At 40.5% G+C, this 21821-nt stretch overlaps 1 protein-coding gene across 1 annotated transcript in view; it reads left to right on the top strand.

Moving 5' to 3' along the window:
* THSD7B (thrombospondin type 1 domain containing 7B) overlaps nucleotides 1-21821 on the top strand; it is a 538929-nt gene that overhangs the window by 336135 nt on the left and 180973 nt on the right. Inside the window, exons 9-11 of the mRNA XM_054207661.1 lie at nucleotides 7150-7319; nucleotides 18966-19121; nucleotides 20790-20987. Of these exons, the coding sequence (XP_054063636.1) occupies nucleotides 7150-7319; nucleotides 18966-19121; nucleotides 20790-20987 (524 nt within the window). The remainder of the gene's footprint in view (nucleotides 1-7149; nucleotides 7320-18965; nucleotides 19122-20789; nucleotides 20988-21821) is intronic.

Genomic DNA, 21821 nt, shown 5'->3' with positions numbered 1-21821 from the left:
GAAATGGGAAACTTTGCAGTCCCTGAGTGCTTGCTTGGTTTATGGCAATCTCTGTTCTGGCAGAAAGCGAGGTTCTCACCTTTCTGGTCTGCAAATCCATGCCATTATGCGTGGCCAGGCTAGCAAAGGGGGTTGGTAGTTTGCTTTGCAAAGGAAATAAAGTATTGCTTAATTTTTCACGTGACATATTCTGAGATTGACTGTAAAATGCTTCAAGATTGATAAAATTTTATATGCATGCAGACGAATCTCCCTGTCTGTGAATGAGTATGTTTAATAGGAGGTCTGTTCAGTGATCGAGTCATGAGTTTCTGGGGCTTTGCCAGGTACTGCCAAAATCGTTGACAAAGCCTTTGCAAGATACATTTCTTAGGAAGGCGTAACCTGTAAATGTGTCTCTATATCATTGGGTTCATTCAAAATCAAATGCTGATCATTTTTATGCACCCTGCTAGCAGAAGAGAGGAAGTATAAAAAAAATATTCTGTTGCTTGATTACATCCTACGAAAAGGCTCTTACAGAGTGATTTTTGCTCCTACCCAAACGCACATCAATTTCAAAGACAATAGATTAACACATTGTCTCGCTGATTTTGTATAGGAGCGTGGGTGCAGGTGACACCTGATTGGGGTAGACGGGCTGGTAGTTAATCAGGGAGTGAACAGACATCTGTCTGTCCCTAGTTTCTTCTACTTTTTGACATTGCACTGTGTTAAAGTGCAAATGATTGTAGGGGCTTGGTGTCGAGCCAGGAGAGCCCAAAGGGTAAGAACCTGCATAACACTGATAATTTTTTGGAGGTGCCACTCTTGCTATAGAAGAAAACCTGTGGTTCTTTCAGGATATCACTGCTATGCCCAGGTTTTCATGTGCCTAGGAACTCTTAAACCTTCCCCCTTCTGCCATACCTGCACACCTTAGAATCATAGATCGAATGGTTTAGGTTGGAAGGGACCTTAAAGATCATCTAGTTCCAACTCCTCTGCCCTGGGCAGGGACACCTCCCACCAGACCAGGTTGCTCAAAGCCCCATCCAGCCTGGCCTTGAACACCTCCAGGGATGGGGCAGCCACAGCTTCTCTGGGCAACCTGTTCCAGTGTTTTACCTCTCTCATAGTGAAAATTTTTGCCCTGATATCTAATCTAAATCTACTCTCTTCTAGTTTGAAGCCATTACCCCTCATCCTGTCACTACATGCCCTTGTAAAAAGTCCCTCCCCATCTTTCCTGTAGGCCCCCTTTAGGTACTGGAAGGGGCTATAAGGTCTCCTCGGAGCCGTCTCTTCTCCAGGCTGAACAATCCCAGGCAACATCTCCAGTGAAGCAGCTGCATGAGCTGGGATAAACTGCCTAATGAGCTAGCTCAGAAAGGTAACATTAGACTTACAGGTCAATAGAGCCACTTAATCAAAAATATAGCAAAAAAAAACCCAACAAAAACCCAAAAACCCCAACATCCACACACCCCACCCCCCCCAACCCAACCCCTCTGGTATTTAATGATTATTTCTAGGGATGTAATATCTCAAAATGCAGGTGGTAGGCTATGACCGTCTCACACTACGCAGTGTTGAGGAGAATTTTGCAGTAGCGCATGGTTAGTAGACTCTGATTTGTCCATTCAATATTGTAGAAATGAGCAGGAATCAAAAGCTGTAATATTGCAGGATGTGCTGTGGATCTGCCGGACATAAGGCGGTGGCGCCTAGAATTTTGTATTAATGAACAGAAGTCGAACATTTTCAAGTACGTTATTTAAGTGTCAGCAGCTGGTGAAGGATGTTACAGGTCCATGTTATAGTTTAAAGCCTGGAGATTTGGTGATGGCGTTTGGGAATTGGTGACTGAGATACTGGAAGTGCTTCAGACTGGAAAGCAGTAGCTTTCAGCCATAGAGCGATGTAGTGTTAATCCCTGTGAAATAGCATAAGAAGTCTTTGATGCTCCTCTTCTCCTTATTTGAGCATATTCTCTTTGCAGTGTAATACCTAGAAAGATTATGCTTTTTTCCCCTTAAATATATGCCACCCCATCTGTGGCTTTGCTGGGGCTTACCAAACAGTTTTCTTTTCTTCCCCTTACAAGAAGATGATGAATTTAAGGCGATTCAGTAGCAGAAATGAAAGGCGTTCTCCTTCATTTGTCTGATCTCAACACAAACGTTTCATTCTTTCTTTCTGACTTCTGTTTCCCTATTCAGATTAGTCTTAAAATCTCTTAAGGTGAGAGTGCTATTTACTTTTCCAGTTCCTGGAAATGAGCTCTCTGCTATTTTTTGGTTGATTTTAAGACAAGTAGCCTTTCCTTTAGATTTATTCTTTTTCATTTAGCATTATTCTTTGGACAAGAATTTTCCAAAGTGTGTTCCAGTCACGGCAAAGAGAATGGGTGAGGACATAGACCAGAAAGAGAGCAAGTCTCTGAGCAGAAGGAAGGGTTTTTAGGAAGGCTGGTTTTTAATGCGGGGACAGGGAACGCCCCATGACGGAATGAAGGAACGTATTGCAGACTACATCCACCAACACAGAAGAGCACCAGCTCAAGAGGTAGCACTTGCAGACTTGTACTCAGCAGCGGGAGATGGCTGAAATGATATTCCAGCCTCCTAAAAGGATCCAGAGGGGGAAAAAAACCTGTCAGCTTCAAAACTGCTCTGTTAAGCATTAGCTGGGCGTCCACGGCAAGGCTGCAAGTTAAAGGTCCCATCACAGGTACATGGCAATTAGTGTAAATTTGCTGTTAAATGGGAAGGCCTTTTAATTTTATGGTTGAAGTTTACATAGCTTCTTTAATCAATAGTTTAAATGCAAGAAAATAAAACACTTTAACTGCAGGTAGGGCTCCAGAGTTTTGTGCTTTGTTTTACTTTTGGCAATTTGTTCTGAAGGGATTAGATTAAGCACTTAAAAAGCTTAAATACATAGGAGGTGATTCTACTTTCTTTAATTGTGATATAAATTTGGGGTAGTTCAGTTAAAGTGAACGGATATACACAGGTATAAAACTTGTGTAAGCACTAAGATCATAAGTCCTATAGACTAAAGAGACCAAGAGATTGCTATAAATCGGAAAGATCTTGAACGCTTGTTTGTTGCATAGCTGTCACTGAGTCGTCAGTTTTAAAACAACGTATTATATCATCTTTATCCTTGATGTGTAGCTTTCGTGTTCACTGGGAATAGATAGATTTTCCAGAATTATGATTATGTCTTTAAATCTTTCATTTTGGTTGTGGTTGCTACGTTACAAGACAGGGATTTAGAAAAAAACCCCTCTCTGCTTTGTTGGAAATTCAAAGCTTTTCAGAAGTTAAATGATGGAAAATGGGAAAGTTTTAAGACCTGATTTTTTCAAAAGGCTTGAGGTTACTGCTGAGATATGGGTGTGATGGTATCACTTTGTAAATGAGGCCCATTATGTGCCCCAATTAAAGATAAGGCATTAGTCTGAAGTAGGAAAGACTTGAAAGGAAATGCAGTGAACCGTGCTGGTAGGCTGTCGGAGTTAGGCTTTGGGAGTGGTAGCGACACTACTCTTCATCCCTTTGACCTTCACTGGTCTTGGGCACGGAGCAATGACCTCCATTCAGCTGGGCAGCTTCGTTGCATCCCCTCGGATCGGGAACCATCCATGGTGAAGCTTTGATTCTGCAGCTCCATGTTGGACACTTCTCCTGCTGCGGTTGGGTGTCGCAGTGCGAGAGCACGTTTTGTCTTGATCATAACAGAAACCCACGTCACTGGCTCTTCTGGTTCCTCAACTGTTTAGCAGGGAAATTCAGAGCACTGCTTGTGATGTGTACATCTATTCAGCTTTGTCAGCCAAGTTCCCCCCTAGATACCCCAAGCGTGCGCTTTATTGCTTCTAAACTAGCAGGTTTTCCTTCCCCTTTTCTTAAGGAGACTGATAAAACTGTGGATTCTGGAGGTCTGCATTTGGAACATTATCTAGCTAGTCCTCTAACCGTCGGCAATGGGGTCTGTCAGCCTTTGAAGTAGCTAGACCTTCTGTAACTCAAACAGTATTGTCAAAAACTGGAACAAGCCTATTGGGAAGCCAAAGGGAAAGGCTGAGATTTTTTCAGCTATAGTAAGAGGTCTGTAGATAAACATGGGTGAAAGCTGGGACTGCAGCTATACTGAGTTTGCATCAGTTTAACTAGATATTGCTAGGAGTTAAGATGAGATGTTAAATCTGTTGACATTTGAAATTTTTGTCACTGATAGGTTTTGGCATGGGGATCACAAAGGTGCGCTGGAGATGACCAACTGATGATCCAAATGTATAATATCCCTTCCACTTCCTTAGTTACTGCACTCTTCACCCTCGAGGGAAGGTGGATGGGATGGCTGGATGGTATTGCTCTCGCAGCGTAACGCTGGTACAGCACATCCCTGGTACTGTCTGTTCTAACAACAGAAGGTCCAAAGTGGCATTTGTTGCTTTGGTCATCTTTGTTTAATTGGAGAAATCACAGTTGGGTGGTAAACCCACTGTGCACATTGATAATAATTTGCAAGTACTGGCTCGAGGTTGCCAAAGTTACGGCACCCCCAAAGGTATTTTCCAGCCATTAGTCTCTGTTCTTTCCTAATGGCTATCAACAAGCTTCTGATTAAATTTAAATAGAGATTATATTAATGTTAATTCTCATTGTCTTTAGCGAAGTCCGTAGATGGGCAAACTAATACCAAGTGTGAGCCATCCAGCTTAAAACCCTGCAAAGAGTCTGACACAAAGCTGTCCGAGGTCGCTGCTTCCATCTGGAAAGGTCTTGCGTGAGGTTTCCCACGCAGTGGGACAGCAATCCCTTGGATACGTTTCTGGTGTAGCGGGCTCGTTAATGGCCATGAAAATGTGTATCTTTTAAACAACCAACGCTCAGGGTCAGGATTCGTTACTGGAAAACTCTGGACAGCTGAGGGCATGTCCAGCTGGGAAAAAGCAAGATGGGCTGATGGGGCTGAGGCTTGAAGCTGCTCAGAGAAGAGCAAGTGCTGGCTGGGGCACCCGATAGCTGTTCATTAAAGACTGCTCTGTGGTCTAGCACAATAGCTATGAAAATATCTAAAGGGACTTTTTTTAGATTCAGGGGCTGATGAAGTTTAATTATCTCTGTGCTTAGATTTAGTTATTTTGCATAATTTTAATCACTGATGGCCTAATTTTCATAGGTGTTAACTCCCACAGCTCACACTCAATAGAAGCAGGTGCTCACGCCTCTGAAAATTATGAGTCTTTAGGATCCAGAGTTCACAGCTGACTACCTAAGCCAGATATTGATAATCAGCTTTTCAATTATTTTTTTAAGAAATACTTCCCTAAGACACTTATTTCCATGGCTGTGAAAAGATGTGTGTGTTCTATATTTAAGATTCTAGTTTTGAAAGCGTAGACCTGAAGAGCACTATGTCCTGAAGTGGTGTGGAGGAGGAATCCTCTTCACCCGCTGTTTGATGAAGAGCACTTTTCATTGCCTTTATTATAAGAGAAAGGTTGCATTTAACACTGCAGGCCCAAGAAATGCGATTAGGAATTCCCAGAAGGAACTACTAGAAGAAAAAAAATCATGGCTGTGCTTTATATGTTTGTGGGAATTCAAGTATTTCATGCTTGTCATGTGAAAAGTGTATTCTTTATTGTTTTCTCTGTTGGTAATAAACCCTGTGAGTGTATCCAAATTTGCACATACTACCGTATACTATTTAAGAGAGCATGACAGCTCATCTGAAAAGTACTGTAAATTAAAAGTAATTGGCAGTATTCACAAATGTTTTCCATGAGTTCGTTCCAAAATTCATAAGTGGCTGGAAATCATTCTTATGCCCATATTTACAACGTAAGAAGTTAAGAGAACATTGATGTGTGCTCAGGCAAGCTAATGTATTTATTTTTGGTATAATTTTGAGATGCCTGTTTCCTTGCCGTAGCTGTAGTCAGGGAGCGGTTACTCGCTACGGAGAACACACAGAATTACAACCTGGAAGGCTTTTTCTGCAGAGGCTCCCCGTTGCGCTTCAGCTTACAGTGATCAGCCAGCAGGCTAACAAACATACACAGTTTTAACAACCGTGGATCTGCTGTAAGAGGAGAGAGCATTCATCGTGGGGATAAAAGAAGGAAATTATTTCACGTAGTTTACACAAAACCGACAAAGGTCGTATGGAAAAAGTAAACTATGAAATTTAGACAAGCGAAGGAATAAAGCAGCAGAAGTGTGAACAGATTGGTTGTAAAAACAATATTGCCTCAGATTTGTGTTTGGGAAGCTGAAGAAAGACCTCAGGCTCTTATTTACTCCACTGATACTGTGACCTGTGAATCAAAATGAATTATGCCTGTGAAAAATGCTGTTATTTTCAGACATGATGGGGAAATAATTTTTGCTTTCCACTGATACATAATGCTGTTTTCCCTACAGTTTTAAGAGTTTCTTCCTTGCATTTAAGCTGGTACATATCAATGACGATTGTCTGTTCAGCATTGACATATCTGTGCCCAAGAACATTATCCTTCCTTGAAAACCATTAATGCTCTTTAGGTGTGAACTGAATATAGAATGAAAATACTTTTCGCTAGCGCTTGCTGTGTATCACAGCTTCTGGAGACTGAAATGAGAGAACGGAGTTAGTTTAGCCAATCCCTTGAAGAAATTGGTCGTGCCCTAGGCATTTATAAAGCTGTCACCTGTAGAGAAGCCACCCAGTGCTTGGAGCTCCGTTGACATACGTAGGGTTTTGGCTATTAAGTGCATTTCAGAGTGACGTGTTCAGCTCTTGGCGGACAGAGGTGGTTTAGTGGTTTCAGCCGCATGTTTGAAAACTAGTTTTTGCACTTAATCGAACCTCTTAATCTTTGTTCCTTCTTTGCACCCTGCTCAAAGGGTTTGTCAGGATGATGTAGTGTTTCAGAACGTTTTGGAGATTAGTGTTGTGTGAAAAATTTTGCACAAGTACTCCAGGCAAATAACAAATACGTAACCTTTGTAAATTTAACGTTCAAACTGTTTTAAAACATTCCCTGTTTTAAAGTGGGAAGCGCTGCTATAAAGATTAAACAGGTTGTATTTTGTCATCTAATAAAGTACCACTTCCACACCCACAGTCTTTTCAAAAACTTGTTTTACCTGGTCTCTTTTATTTCCAAAGGTTTGCCTGGAGGACTTCTGAATGGAAAGCTTGCCAAGTGTCTCTCCTCCTTGATCAGCAGGACCCTCACCGTCACAAGCACATAGGCCTTTGTGGAGGTGGCATACAAACCCGGGAGGTCTACTGCGTCCAAATCACCATAGAAATCGGGAAGCACCGACTGAAGGAAGGTATGTGGGCAGGGTCATTCTGAATTGTCTGGCCCAAGGAGATCTGAATAAGAGAAATGGGGGAGGAAAAAAAAAGATAACATGCAGTCATTAGTAGACTTTGGCTGGCTGATGCCCTCATTGTATCCATGCTTACGTAGGGAGGTGTTACTCAGCATCAAAGGGAGCAGGAGGAGATGGTCCTCAGGCTCCTGAGCAACTGCCAGGAGCCACAACTTCCCGGAGTGAACTGATGCCAGTTCTCTAGGTGTGCTCGTATGGGAGGGTTTCCAAGGATGAAGGAGCTAAATTTTACTCAGAGTTGAGTTTTATTCCTCTCTCATATATCAGGTGGCCCATCCCCTTGGTAGCTGAATCCATTTATCTGTGGTTGTAGTCTTGCTTTAGAGTATAAAAAAAGATGTCACACTCCATTCCGGATATGGCTTTAGCCTCTGCTTCAGATTGATACACAATCTTTCTTGTGAGTTGAAGGGGAAAGCAAAAATAATATTGTCACAACTTCTGAGCAGACAGACAGTTTCTGGACTCTGGAAGTGAGTTATTTTTCTTTTAGAAGAATAATGAGTAGATACAGATGCATGATGAATAATTCATCTTAGGCTGTTTTATTTACTCTATGTAGTGCTCTTGCAGAATACGTTTTTGAGCAGAGATGTAAGATAATAAGAACACAATATCATATCCTAGATTTATTTACTTACAAAGGCAACACAAATGTTTCCTGGACACCCAGTGCGCCCCAGCATCTCGCACAGACTCTGAGGTTACAGAACATCAGACCCGTTTTAATCTTTGCTTAGTCCATGTGTAGTTGCTGCTTCACAGCTCCCAAACATCTGGGACTGCCTTCCTCTCCCAACACAACCTCCCCTCTGTTGTTCTGCACAAGTGTGCGATGCACATGACTTTCAAAGTAAGAGAAGTGTTGTTGATGGGGTGTGTAACATTTCTTGTCTGTCTTCATCCTTCTGACCATTTTTGTGGTCCATGCAGCTACTGTACGGCAAGTTGGTGAGCAGCAAGCTTTAACTGACTTCATTCACGCTTCTTTATTGTTTTTCAGTATTGTGGATTACTCAGGAAGATTAGAGGAGTGCATCTGGAACCCTTATGCCAACGTAATTTGTAACAGTTTTGGTGCTATATATCCAGTGTGTGATCACCTGCAGGTTTTCCCCTTGGTAAAAGTTCAGTTCAACTTAACGATTGCGAGCTCTCCCCTCAACAAAAAGAAAACACTGGGATACCTCTTCCGTGTTTTTACAGTTCTAACCCTTTAGTTTTTAAAAACAAAAAAAAAATGTTCACATAGGCAACTAAAGAAACCAGACAGAGGAGTTGTACAAGGTATAAGTTATTACTGCCCTTCCAAGGCTGTAGTGCAGCTTTGCAGTAGTCCGTGGAAAGTGAGAATCCCATCTACTGTCAACATCGTCGCATGCAAATAGGAAGAGGGAAAGCCTTCCCTATAAACCCTCCCTATCCAGTAATATTTAGTGTGTCTCATTTGCTAGCTGATCAATTTTTGTTCATTGTATAAATAAGGAATGACATCTTTGATCTGAACTGAGGGAATACTTTTATTCATCGCTAGGGCATCTCATATTTTATTGCACCATTTTTTCGCTGTTGGGGAGAAGATGAGGATCCTTCGATGTATAAGCAAATATAGAGTCTAATTGCCACCATCAAAAGCACAGTAATTTTTCTTTCTTCACCTCATGAGTGTCCTTAAAGGGATCATTCAGGAATCAAACAAGCGAGTCTAATAGGATATTACCATCCATCACAGTTGTTATTCTTCTGGTTACTTCCAATGAGAATTTGGACCTAGGCCCAATGACATATGTGAAAGAAGATTTTGTCCCACGGTCTCTCCAGCAGCATTCTTGGATAAAATATGTCGAATCCTAGTTGGAGACAGGTACCATCTGTGATGTGTTTATACATATTGCTCAAAGCTCTTTTATCCCCCATGGATATCTTTCCCATTTTTCATTTGCTTAGTCTTCCTATCTGTTTCTTCTTTTATTAAAATGTGTATATTTAGAAAGGGAGCCCCTGTTTTCTTGAGTCCCTATATATCAGTTATTCAGAAGGTTAAGTCTGCTGAAATCTTTCTATGTTTTGATTATAAAATTCCAACTTGAAGATCCTGGAAATGGAAAACTTTCACTCAGGTATTACTTTCAGAAATACATTGATAAGATTTCATATCTTTCTCCCCAAGAGGTGACCTTACTAAGAAACCTCTGTCTTGATCCAGGTGAAGTTATATTTATTTTTACGCCTTAAGGAGGAAGTTCCATACTTTTACCATGGGTGATGAGTATGTGGAGGCAGAAGGTCTTCCAGTCTTTGAAGACCTTTGTAATATTCTTGCATTCTGAGACTCCTACATCTAGATGAAGCTGGCAGGGAACACTTGGTAAATGCGTAAAGTGTTGCATCATTCAGATATCTGTATTTCTGTGTACGTAGGTAAGGCAATCATAGGTACCGAAGTTAAGAGACTGCGCTATTTGTGATGGCAGCTGTTCTGTCCAAGGAATCCACATCTCCATTCAGTTGCTAGGCTTTTGATAATTTAGGCTGAACTTTAACATAATTAGCTTTAAACAGGTCCTTGTGTTTTTTCTTTAAGTATCTCATTTAAGTATCACATTTAAATTTATAATGCCTGATTTTCACAGAGGTTGTCATCTAATACTTCAAGTTTATTATTATTCTTTTGATATCCAGAGATAGAAGCAGCAAATCTACATGTTTGAAATGATGTTGCTTTTAAGGAGGAGACAAATTTTGCACAAATAATAGCATAGAATATGCAAGTGAGCTACCTACGGTACAGCTCCCACCTGCCCTTTCTGCCCTTCATCTCTGGATACTCCCCGATTCCTGGGCCTGGACGTCCCATGTCTGGAACAAACTGTAGACATGGTGGTGGTTACCCTTATTCTTACCTCTTTTTTAATGTAAATGTGTTCACTTCCGTGGAAGCTCTTTTAAATAAAGCAGAAATGCAGATCCTCAACTTATTTTCAAAGCCAGACACTGCTACCATGGGACACATGTATTTTCTTCTCTTTTGTAAGTTGACTTTTCTGGATTGAGATAAGATTTTGTGGATGTTGATTTTATAAAATGTTATCTGAAATGTGTTTTCCCACAATAAATTTTAATTAATCTGGGCAAACATCACTAACAATCCCTAGTGTACCAACAAAAATAAAACATTTGGTAAAAGTATGGAAGAATATTATGCAACGATCAGTTTATGAAATCTCTCTCCTTGTTTGGCAATACAGCTCTCCTCTCAATCACAATGAATAAGCCCAATATTACGGGAATTAAAATTCCTCTTGGAGTCTGGGAATGGTGTCTGTGTTTATGTTCCATCCCTTAGTAAACATATGAGGTTCCCCCATTTAATCTTCTTCCTCAGGAATTTTTTAACTTCTATCCTGAAGGCCGGGGAGCATCCTTTTGTTTTCTAATTAAATTTTGCTTTTTGGATTTATCCAGAGACTATAACTCTCAATCAGTGGTCTGGGGGATGGCATCCTTTATAAAATTCTCCAGAAGCATCTCCTCTCTTATCTGAGCTAGTTACCTACTCTCCCTGGTGACTGGGATTGCTGTTCTCTCCGTATTTTCTGTAGCTTTCTAACTAGGGATCTGCCTGCCCTGTCATTCTTTTTTTGTGCCTTATATATCTTGGTGTTTTTTCTTTTTTACTTGTTTGAATGAGATCCAATTTACCTCTCACTTTCAGAATTTTCTTATAATGTTTTTTGGTGCCTGTCTGCTTAAGTTTTAATTATAGGACTGAAAAGACCTTTGTGAAATGCTGTTCTTCCTTGAGTCTTCTTTATTGTTTACCCAGCATAGTAAACTTGGCTAATAAAATGCATCTCTTATTACCATCTCACCAGCAAATCACTGCAGTTTCCTATCTTCTTAATCTTTGTTATTTTCCATCTGAAAATCCACATTAAATTCGCATATCTGTACAAGGTTCTAAAGTTTTGTTTACAATTTTTTTGCTTAATTAGCGTCTCCATCATATTTGTTTCCATATATTTGTTTTTATTTGATCTTGGATTTCAACAGCAGGTATGTGAGGTAGTTGCAACTTCGTTATTCTTAGATACCTTTTAGTGTTACACTGCAAAACTACTCCTTACAGACATCTTTATTACTTTTATACCCCTCTTTCCTTTGAGAGAGATTCAGCCCTCACCTGTTAGTAGACATAATTTCTCGACTTACTTATTCCACTGTAGTTCACCAGCCTGTACCCATTTTTGCTTTATTTGTAGGATGCAATTCCACCTGGTTCATCTTACATCACGTTTTATTTATAAACTTGTGTGTCATCAGCTGTAGCGGCAAAAACTCCTTTAGTCTGTTTACAGTTCAGGACTTAGTAAATACTTGAGTACCTTTTCAGGTCTAATGGTTACTTTCTGATCCATCCCTGTGTAAGTTCCCTTATGTATTTTTGTCTTAGAAGCCACTTTACCGACAGAATCCCCAAATGGTCTGAAAATGAAAGTATTCCCCTGCACTTTCATCTGAGTCCTACTTATATGAGTCTCAAAATGATAATTTTATGGCTTCTATTCCTTCTCATTTTCCACAAAATATTGCACTTTCTCCCTGCTTCTGATAGGCAGGAATGTCTAATCCTTTCTTATCTGATAAGTAAACTTTTCAGACTGTTCTTAATTCCCATACAGGAGATCTTTTGGCACTGTATTTTGTTTTCCAGAAATTAGTGCCCCATTGGAGTTGCACGGAGATGAATTTGAGGACTCTTTCACTCGTATCTTGTTTTAGTCCATATTTATTCTCATCCTTTTCTTTCTGCCCTTTAGTCTTTTTTAGCTCTGAGATCTGCAGTTTTGCCGCCTTTGCTCGGTATGCTCTGTTCCCTAATGAGGGTGCCACGTTTTTTTTTCCCCTGCAAGTTCTTTGTTCTGCTCTGACTCATGATCTCCCAAAGCGTGTCTTCTGGGGGATTAGTGTTTCAAATCGGTACGTGTGGCATCTGTTCAATAAACCAGGGAAGGACTTTCAGGAGGGTGGAAATACCAACGAAGAGTCCTGTTTGAACGTGCCACCATCGCTTTGGGTGCTAGCTGTCCTGTGAGGCGCCAGGTCCGACTCTTTAGAAACCGTAAGTTGGTTGTGCAGGTTGTTGTCGTTTATGGCTGTTACCATCCTGCATATTTATTGGGAAGAGACTGTGCTGATGGAGATAAGCTGCCCGTAGGAGTTGGCGTGGGATATGCACTGTTGGAATGAATATGAACCCCGTGTGGAGTCCAAACCCTGTATTAAATGCATGCTGGTTTGGGGCTTTTTTTTTTTTAAATTTATGCTGGTGAAGCTGCAGGAATGAGAAGATTGATTTACTCTACGGAAATTAGAATTTGGGGACTTTGATGTTTAAATCCTGTTGTCCTTGTCTGGTTTATGAAATTGAAAAGGAATAGGTTAGAATATATTAGTAATGAGAAAACTTGACTGGGACCATAGTGGGGAGAGAACCGATGGTCAGCAGTGGTGTGAAAAGAGCTTTTGTTCAGCTGGATCGTGGTAGAGCATCGGGAGCATCCAGCCTGCGGCTTATTTGACCTGAATCACAGAGACCATATTCTCGGGTGGAAGAAACCCCCCTTAAGGATCCCTCTCATCCCAAACTAGTTATTTATCATTGGGATGACCGAACGGGCCTGAAAAGATGAGAAATACACCTCTGAAGTGTAAAATATATTCAGGCAAGTCTGCATCAGATTTATATCGCTGGGATGCGAGTTATTGATCGGTAAGCTCACCAAATGCTGAGCAGAATTTACGAGATACAACTCACATAATGGAAAAATAAATATGTAACAGCTGGCTTCTTCGGGGGAAACCCTTTAGAAGCAAGAGAGGAAATGATTTTATTCAGATCATTGCAGTGCTTGACAGTAGTGTTTAAATGTGTATTTCAAAAATTCTAGTTTGAATCCATTAGGAAAAAAAACATTCTCCCTAATGTCTTTTAGAGGTGTAATATTTTCAGTTCTTTCATGTCTAGAAACTAATTAAAGTAAAATGAAGAGAATAATGTATAAAAAGACTTTGACAGTGAAAGAAATGTGCCTTCTTAAAAGGTGCCGTGTGAGGAATATGCCTTTTTTTTGTCAACAAGCTATTTGATATGACCATGAAGTATTTGTGTCTTTATAATTACTTTTATTTATGCAGCTGTCTTTGATATGCAGCAAATAATACGCTGCCCAGTCAGTTCACATGAGATACTATGTTTTAGTTCAGGGTTTTATCTTTGAAAGCTAAGATTTTAATTGCGTTCATATTTTTGTCATTATTTCCTGCCACTGGAACTGGATTAATTTTATTCAAAACAGTGACAGTTTGTTCTGAGTAATTTTGTCCCGTCGTTAAGAGGACAGGGAGCTGCATTGTGTTCAAACAATAATGTTGAGTCAGATATAAAAATAAAAGGACTTGCACGTACGAGGCTATACCACAGACTGGGACACCAGGGAGGGATAACGAAGCCTGTGGTGACTGGTCCGGTCCTGGAACAGGAGGCGTTTGAGATAAATCGAGCTTCTGAACGTGGGCCAGATGTGCAGGGAGCAGCCCTGCTGCTTTCACGATCCCAGCTGGCATGGCCATGCCATGAGTTGACTAGCTTAGCGTGTCACTAGCTTAGCTCTGGGCCACCTGTACCATGTCCCAGTATCGTAGACACATCCATAGTGGTGTTTTTCTTGTGGTACCGTGCTGTGGCGTTCACAGAACAGATTTCTGCTCCTTCCCGTTGAATGAACGCTAAACTTCATGATGGACAAAGTTCACACTCTTACGAGGTTTTCATGAGGTATAGCCCCACCTTTGGGTTTTCTTCCCTGTTTTCCTTGTGGCTTCTCTCACCCTCTCTGGTGGTCTGTCCCAGTGACTTCCGGCATCTGGTGGCCTTTTCCTGATAACAGCCAACGAGGCTCAAACATCCCGGAGAACCCCTTTTTCCTTCCTGTCGTTGCCTTCACTGGCATCCCAGCATCCCTGTTGCTTCCGCTGTTTTTCCTGGACACTCTTAATGACTTGTCACCTCTGGTCTGCTCGGCCTCTGACTGCTGGCAGGAAGCCCCATATTCACTTGGAATTTTTGCCAGATCTGCGCTTTCTGTCGGTAATCTCTATAAATGCTGCTGTAGTGAAACAACACAATATCTCAGTTGGGATCAGGATCCTGTTGTACAGCAGAGAATATGGACACAGGGAAACTTTTTATTCCATGGAGCGCTAATAGTCTGTGTCACTTTAACAAAATTGCGAGGATCTTTATTGTTCTGGAATACATTAAACCGTTGTTGCTCTTGGCAATCCGCTATTAACCCTCTTTCATGCTGTGATTAGCCTTCTTTTCATACTTTGTTTCTTGTCTATTAAATAGATTTTAATTGAAAATAGGACTTCAACTTTGTGCCTTGTGGCTTCAAAACTAATTGATTCTGCTTATGAAGCATAAAGGCACCCTTTCCATCAGGCGCGGGGTGCATTAGGCTCTTTAATGGAGGGATGCACCGGACTAGGGTTGGCGCCATTTCCAGGCTACTTAAATGACATTCCCCACTTCTCCTTTGGCTAATCTTTTGTTTTTGCTATAAAAACAAGTCTTTCAGGTTAGCGAAATTACTTACAAATGTTGTGCTGGGTTTTATCCCTATTGTGTTTTACACATGTAGGTGTTTTTATAACACAGCTCATTCCTTTGTGATTTCCTCAAGTAATTTCCTTCTGTATTGATCCAAGTGTCTTCAGTTTATAAGTCCTGGCAAAGGCAGTAAGAACTTTCACAAAGACATGCCATCCCTTTCTTCTACCCTGGCAATCATTAATTTGGCTTAGTTTTGCCAAAAGTGGTGGTAAACAGCTGGATTTATTGCCTTGAGAATTGAAAATATGGCTGCACCAGTATATGAGATGGTCCTGATATTCTTTGTGTGTGTTCCAGATATGTTAGTGGTATTTAGAAATGTCTCATTTAGGTGTTAATATCAGACATACTTATTTTTTCACTGTAAAAGGGAAATGAAGTTAAGGTCCAAGAAAAAAAAAAAAAGGGTTATTTACCTCCTGAGGGGTTGAAAAACTAAATTTGAAAGGAATCACTGCAACCAAAATGCCGTCCTATACATTTCTCCCTCTGTCTGGTCATCATTACTTTTTAGCATAGTGTTGGTATGTATGCCTGCAAGTATGTGTCCCTCTGACTATATTCACAGATAATTTATTTATTGGCTTAAAACTACATTATGGAAATAATCATATCAGAGCTGATTTCCTCTCCCAGTCCTCCAAATCACTACCTCGGTAAAAATATATAGGGAAACAAGATACTTCAGAACCCAATTTATTATCTCCTGCTGGTAGCAATAACCTGAAAATAACGGCAAATAGTAAAATTCAAACTTGAGGCAGACACTGGTGCTGGGAACAGCTGTAGTCGCATTTATGAAGGATAGATTCAATATAACAGCTATAGAAATGTGCAATGTTTCAGAGGCTCCCAGATTAGTACTTGATTGCTTTTTCAAGTTTGTTCTATAGATTGGGAAGAACACAGGATTTTAAAAGGTACGAACAAGCGTAATAAATAAGCCACTACTTGAATCACAGATATTGCCTCCCTCTCTCACTCTTCTCTTCCCTGGCTTCTGCCTTCCCCTTCCCCTCAAATAGGGGCTGATATTTTTCCAAGGAAAATAATTGCACAAGAAGCACTTTTGCTCTATGAATGTGGGAACGTGCCATTACAAAGTCAATTATTGAGCAAAACCAGAAGGCTGTCCAGTGTGTAAAGACAGTCCGAGCAGCTGTGTTCATTTATCATAGGCATTATGTGAGGTTCTTGTCCTGAGCAGAGCATCCCCAGCCAGGCTGTCTGCACCTTTTTGGAGGCTGGCGCGTGTGAGAATTTTGGTGTTTAAAAGATTCACAGAAAAAAACCCACCTTATAATTCATTTTTTAAAAAAAAAAAAAAAAGGAAGGTATTTATTAGAGTATAAAAAAATAGCAAGAGAAAATCACATCAAGCTTTTAAATAAAACTGATGGAACTCATCTGATGGAACTCAGAGTTGTCAATCAAGTGGCCAAAGAAGGGATGGAACTCCTTTATAGAGGACCGCGCTGGTCCATGCAGTCACTCTGTCTGTCGTGCTGGAAATTGTGGCCCTTTATACCCTCCTGGTTTTGGAAAAGGAAAAAATACATGCTATCGTATGTGCATTTATTAATGCAGCTTGTTTCTTTTTGTTCTTCTCTTATTCCTGAAGACTTTCACTGGAGGATTGTAGTCAGTGTAGAGTGAGTACGAGCTGGCACAGACCTAGAATATATTTGGATATTTGATTAGAATAGTTTGTGTATTTTCTGATTTACATTTTACAGAATATATAGAATTACTTAAGGAAGTGAGTAAACAAGCAGTCGTCTTCCAGTGACAAGTAGGATATTGGTCCTGGGAAAAGAGCTCCCAGTGCTAGAATTAAATAGGATATCAGCCCGGGGGAGGAAGAGGAGCAGGAAGGTGGTTGGCAGGGAGAGGAAGGCAGGGATTTCCTCCAGAATGGGAAAGAGTCTTCCATGAGTCTGGGATGGCTGGCAGGCTCAGCCTACGAACAAAAACCTGCCCCTTTAACTTTTTGTAATCAATTTTGCTTGTTTTCCTTTTATCCAAAATCAATTTAAAATACCCTCAGCACCACTGGTTGTAGCTGCTTAGTTCAAGAACCAACCTGATTTATCTAGTGGCTTCCACATTTAAATAGTTAAATTGCAATACAAAAACGATCTAAAAATCAGTGAGGAGGAAAGAGCCCTTGCTAACAACGATGCTCGGATTTAGAGCAGAGTAGGACTGGACTTCATTCCTTGGGTTGACCGTCTGCACTCAATTTTATTTCCTTCCATTTCTTCAAGTGGACTCTCAAAAAACGATAGTTTTGCAAAGCTTGATGCTGAAAGGCAGGTTAAGCCATGCGTGAGACTTCTTGGTAAAATAAACACCCTTATCCTTAGAACTCTAATATTTATCTCGTTCTGTCTGTCACTTCACTTGCAAGGTCTCTAGAAAAAGTCTGTTTATGTTCGCATTCAGGTGAATTGGATTTATGCCACCTTGTTGTAATCTCTAAATGAACATGTCAAAGACCTCACAGTGTCTCAGAAATCATTCAGAAAATGGTCTTTCTTACTAGCGTATTATCTTTCAGGTTAGAATTAAATCACCGCTGCTGTTGAATCCTGTTATTCTGATGAGCTGGAATCATAAGTACTGATATTGGTCTTAAGTCTCAGCTTCAGGACGTGCAAATGAAAATTTACTGGGATTTTAAACACTGAAGTCTTGTGCTTAAAAAAAAAAAAGTCATGCTTTTCTTCAAATGATTCATTTTAAAGAAAATGGTAAAATATCAGCAAAATTAAAGATTACTGGCAAAAAGGGCATATTTTTATAAATTCTTTTCAAGTCAATTCCATGCATGGAAGCAAAGGATAATACACATTAAAAATAAAAATGAGGATAAAGCAAACTCAGTAGCTATAAAAATTAATGAAGTCTTGGTAATACCATGTCAGAGTAAACTCAAACAAGACTGCCTTTTGAAAGACTGCTTTGATATTGATTTATCTAAAGAGACAGCCAAATTCGGCCCATAATGTAATTAAAATGCAATATCATATAATGTCACAGAAGATAGATTTAAGAGTCTTTCCTCTTCTTTTCCTTCCTCCCTCTGCCCTGAATAAAAAGGCGAGAGAATTTAATTGAAACCAAAAATCTCTTATGATAAATGAAAATACAAAGGGAATCAGCTTTCCAAATTTATTGTCAGAATCAACTAAACTGGTACTTTGGCAGAATTTGGGGTCAGCTCATCTCATAGGTGAGGAGGTTTGGAGATCCATGCCTGCCTTGGCTGCCGGCAACTCAAGTAAACGTCTCGCCTCCCAAGCGGGAAAGATGCTTTCTATGTATGTCTGCGTAGAACAAGCCAAGAGCTCTGCTCAGCTTTATCGAAGGTAGATGAACAAAATTCAATGGTCCAGATTCTGCATCTGTAACCTAGAGGTGGCAGAGCCCCTGAAGGGGATGGGGACGGGGAAGTTCCCCCGTGCTCAGGCTTTTGTCACCTGCCTCTGCCTGGCTCCCAACAGCAGCATGAGCTTTTTGGATTCTCTTCTTAGGCGTCTTTCTCTTCAGTACTGTGTAAAGAGGTCTCCTTGGCCATAAATGTAGGGGGATTAGATTCCAGGTTGTTGCTCCATCGTTGTAGAAAATCAGCATTGAATTTACTGTTAAAGCACTCATTTACCACAGTCTTAATTGGCCTGACGAATATGGATGATTTAGGTAAAAATTTGTGTGTCTTGCTGAACAGAAGATTAACTTTTTGCTCTGGGAGATAAAACCCTAAAAAAGCACTGGATTTTGGTGCGTTCTGGAAAACTAAGGCCAGCAGTAAACTCTGGAGCTCTGTGCATTGGTCAGGGCAGAGTCACAGGGCTTTTCTTTTTTCCTTTCTTTTTTTTTTGTTTCCCCCCCTTCCTTTTTAGTTACTAGACCAGTTGACGGGAAGCTTTGCCTGGGTCCTGCTCCCTCCGCCTCCCAGCTGTGTAACCTGCCGTGCCCGTCCGAGTGCGTGGTGTCTGCCTGGTCGCTGTGGGGCCCCTGCCTCCACGAGAACTGCCAGGACCACCACGGAAGAAGAGGTAATGGATGCTCTTATACATTGCTTTTGCAGCGTTGGGGGATCTAAAGTGGGTAACGGAATATTATGATAAGATGGCAAAAGCAGTGGTGTCAAATTCTACATGGGGAGCTTAATGTATTTTTTTTTAAATTAATCTAATGTAGGATGAAGCTCTTAGATATGTGTGCAGGAGTGGAATATGACCTTTAAAAGCTTTTTGCGGTTATTCTTGGGAGAAGGAGAGAAAAAAAAAAAAAAGATAAGATTTTCAGCTTGATGCAGATCCATTTATCCAGCACCGAACTTGTAGAAAAGGAGGATTTCTTGGGATAGCACCTGCAGACCTCCATAGTGCCGGGCTGTCTCGCTCTGATCCCCCTCGGAAGTCCTGCTGCATGCCTGGATTCCAGGGCGATGCTTGGGTGAGGTTGGAGGGAGTCAGGGCTGAGATGTATCGTGGAGTTAGGCTGACCCAAGAGATTGTTCTCATTGTTCTGGGTTTGGTTTAAATCCCTGAAAGAAGAGTATGCAAATATGATTTCATGCCCCTGGATCTTAATTGATTAGTGTAGGTGTTTGTTGCTGCAACACTTAAAGATTCACTGCAAAGCCTTTCCTAAGGCTCTAAGTTGAAAAGTCGACTGTTGGAATTCATGTCAGGGAATGAATATTATTGTTTGGAAATTACACTTTTCTGAAAATGGCGTAAGTTTTTGAAGTGATTGGAGCTGGTCAGAATTTTTCAAATTAACAAAGAAATAATAAAAAATATAAAGATTTGCAAAACCACTTCATTTTAAGTTGTTTTGAATGATTTCCTTTTGCTGGTTTGAGAACAGTAGGAGTTGGGTCTGTTATAGTCTCTGGGATGTTTTATTTTTCTTTTCATTTTCCGTTTCATGGCCAGGGTATTTCCATGTGGCCTCCACTAATGCTGTATATTTGCCCCTTATCTGAGGCTGTTGTAGGAAAGACCACCACGTATTTTTTTTCTGCCTTTCTTAGCATTCTGTGTCATTTACATAACAAAACACGCCGAAAGATACTTGCGTATTAGTTCTGCATTTTATATAGCAACGTGATTTTTGGTTTTATTCAGAAGGAGGTAGATTATGTAATCAATTCTTTCATTATTTCTGTAACCTTTTTCTTCCACTTTACATTTGAATCTTCCAATTTAATAGGATGTCATTTCAAAGAGGTCTGACATGCATTATGTATCAGAAATCCTTACACCTTCATAAAGCAGAATACTAATTTCTTAGTAAACTGCTCTGCTGTATCTCAAAACAAGTCTTTTCATTAGTGGATTCCCAGGCAGAATATAGATGTTCTTTATATCTTCAATTCCTTGACTGTTTCTCTTTTTATCTTAATGTTGTTATTACATTAATATATGCATCAGTGGCAAATTCCTCTATTTGGACATGTGTTTTTCTATCTGATGTTGATGAAAAGGAAAAAGAAATGTGAAAAATGTGGGTTGTTGGAATTCATTACGCGGTATTAGGTTTGGGTACGTACAGCCAAGTGCTGTCCCAGTCAGTTCAGTTTGTAAGTGTCGTGCTCTCGTTTGTCTTTATACCCCCCAGTTCCAGATGACCTGTGTAGTCCTCTTGCTACTAGATTATTGGTATAAATATTTTTTTTTTCATTTGTCCAGTTAATTCGGTTTCTCTTTTTCCAGGCTTTAGAATGAGACAAAGGCAAGTGATCGTGGAGCCGGTAGGCACCCTGGCAGGTTGTCCGCATTTAATTGAATCTATTCCTTGTGAAGACCCGGTGTGTTACGAGTGGATCGTTTCGGAAGGAATATGTGTGACCGACCATGGAAAATGTGGACCTGGAAACCGCATGCTGAAAGCTGTGTGCAAGAATAAGAAAGGTGCGTAACGGTATTGTCTTAAAAGCCCTGTGGTTTTTTTGTGCCTCCTTCTGAAACGCTGCAGAGCAATTGCGATGATTTGCAATAGCTCCTCACTGAGTTCACTTTATTCAGGTGACTCTGATGCTCACAAAATCCTAGTGCTGATACTACCTGGGATTTTGCTTGGAGCCTTCTATCCTGTCTTATACTAGAGGAGATGGCTCACCAGGTCTGGTCATGTGTTGTCACCGCTGGCCAAAAAAGTGGGATACCAATGGCCTGGTTCTCCCTAGGCCATGACAAAAGTGGGATACCAATGGCCTGGTTCTCCGTCCGTAGAATCTTTTTTTTTTCTTTTTTTTTTTTTACACACCTTGGACTAAAGTAGGGCCGTCACTGAGGCCAGCAGCTCTGTGGGCATTCCCTAAATTAACCTTAATTTTAATCTAAATTAACCTTAGCATTTCTTCTGTCCTCAGTTTTTAGCGTGCGGTCTGGATGTTTATGTCATTACGATAGCCCTCTTAAAATCATGAGAAGGGATGCTCAGCTGTGCTGCCAAAATTAATACAAGAATTAGATGTAAATGAAATGATTGTCCTGGTAATACTTCACTTGGCAGCAGTTTGAGACCTGCAGTGTGTTCGGTTTACAAGTTGTTAATAATGAATAAGTACATTTTTATATGACGTTTACAAACAACCAGCAAGAGCTTATTTCTTGTGCCTGGTTTGAACCTCAGCCAAAAGTTTCATTTCTTGATAAGGTCAGTGTTGTCAGATCTTTAGATTCAATTACGTGGAGCACGATTTTGCAGTCCTTAGTCACAGCGAGACTGTGCTATCATCTCAA

This window comes from Rissa tridactyla, chromosome 7 (genome assembly GCF_028500815.1).
Source record: "Rissa tridactyla isolate bRisTri1 chromosome 7, bRisTri1.patW.cur.20221130, whole genome shotgun sequence".
In the NCBI taxonomy this organism is placed as follows: Eukaryota; Metazoa; Chordata; class Aves; order Charadriiformes; family Laridae; genus Rissa; species Rissa tridactyla.
This window is presented reverse-complemented; position numbering and strand designations above follow the sequence as displayed.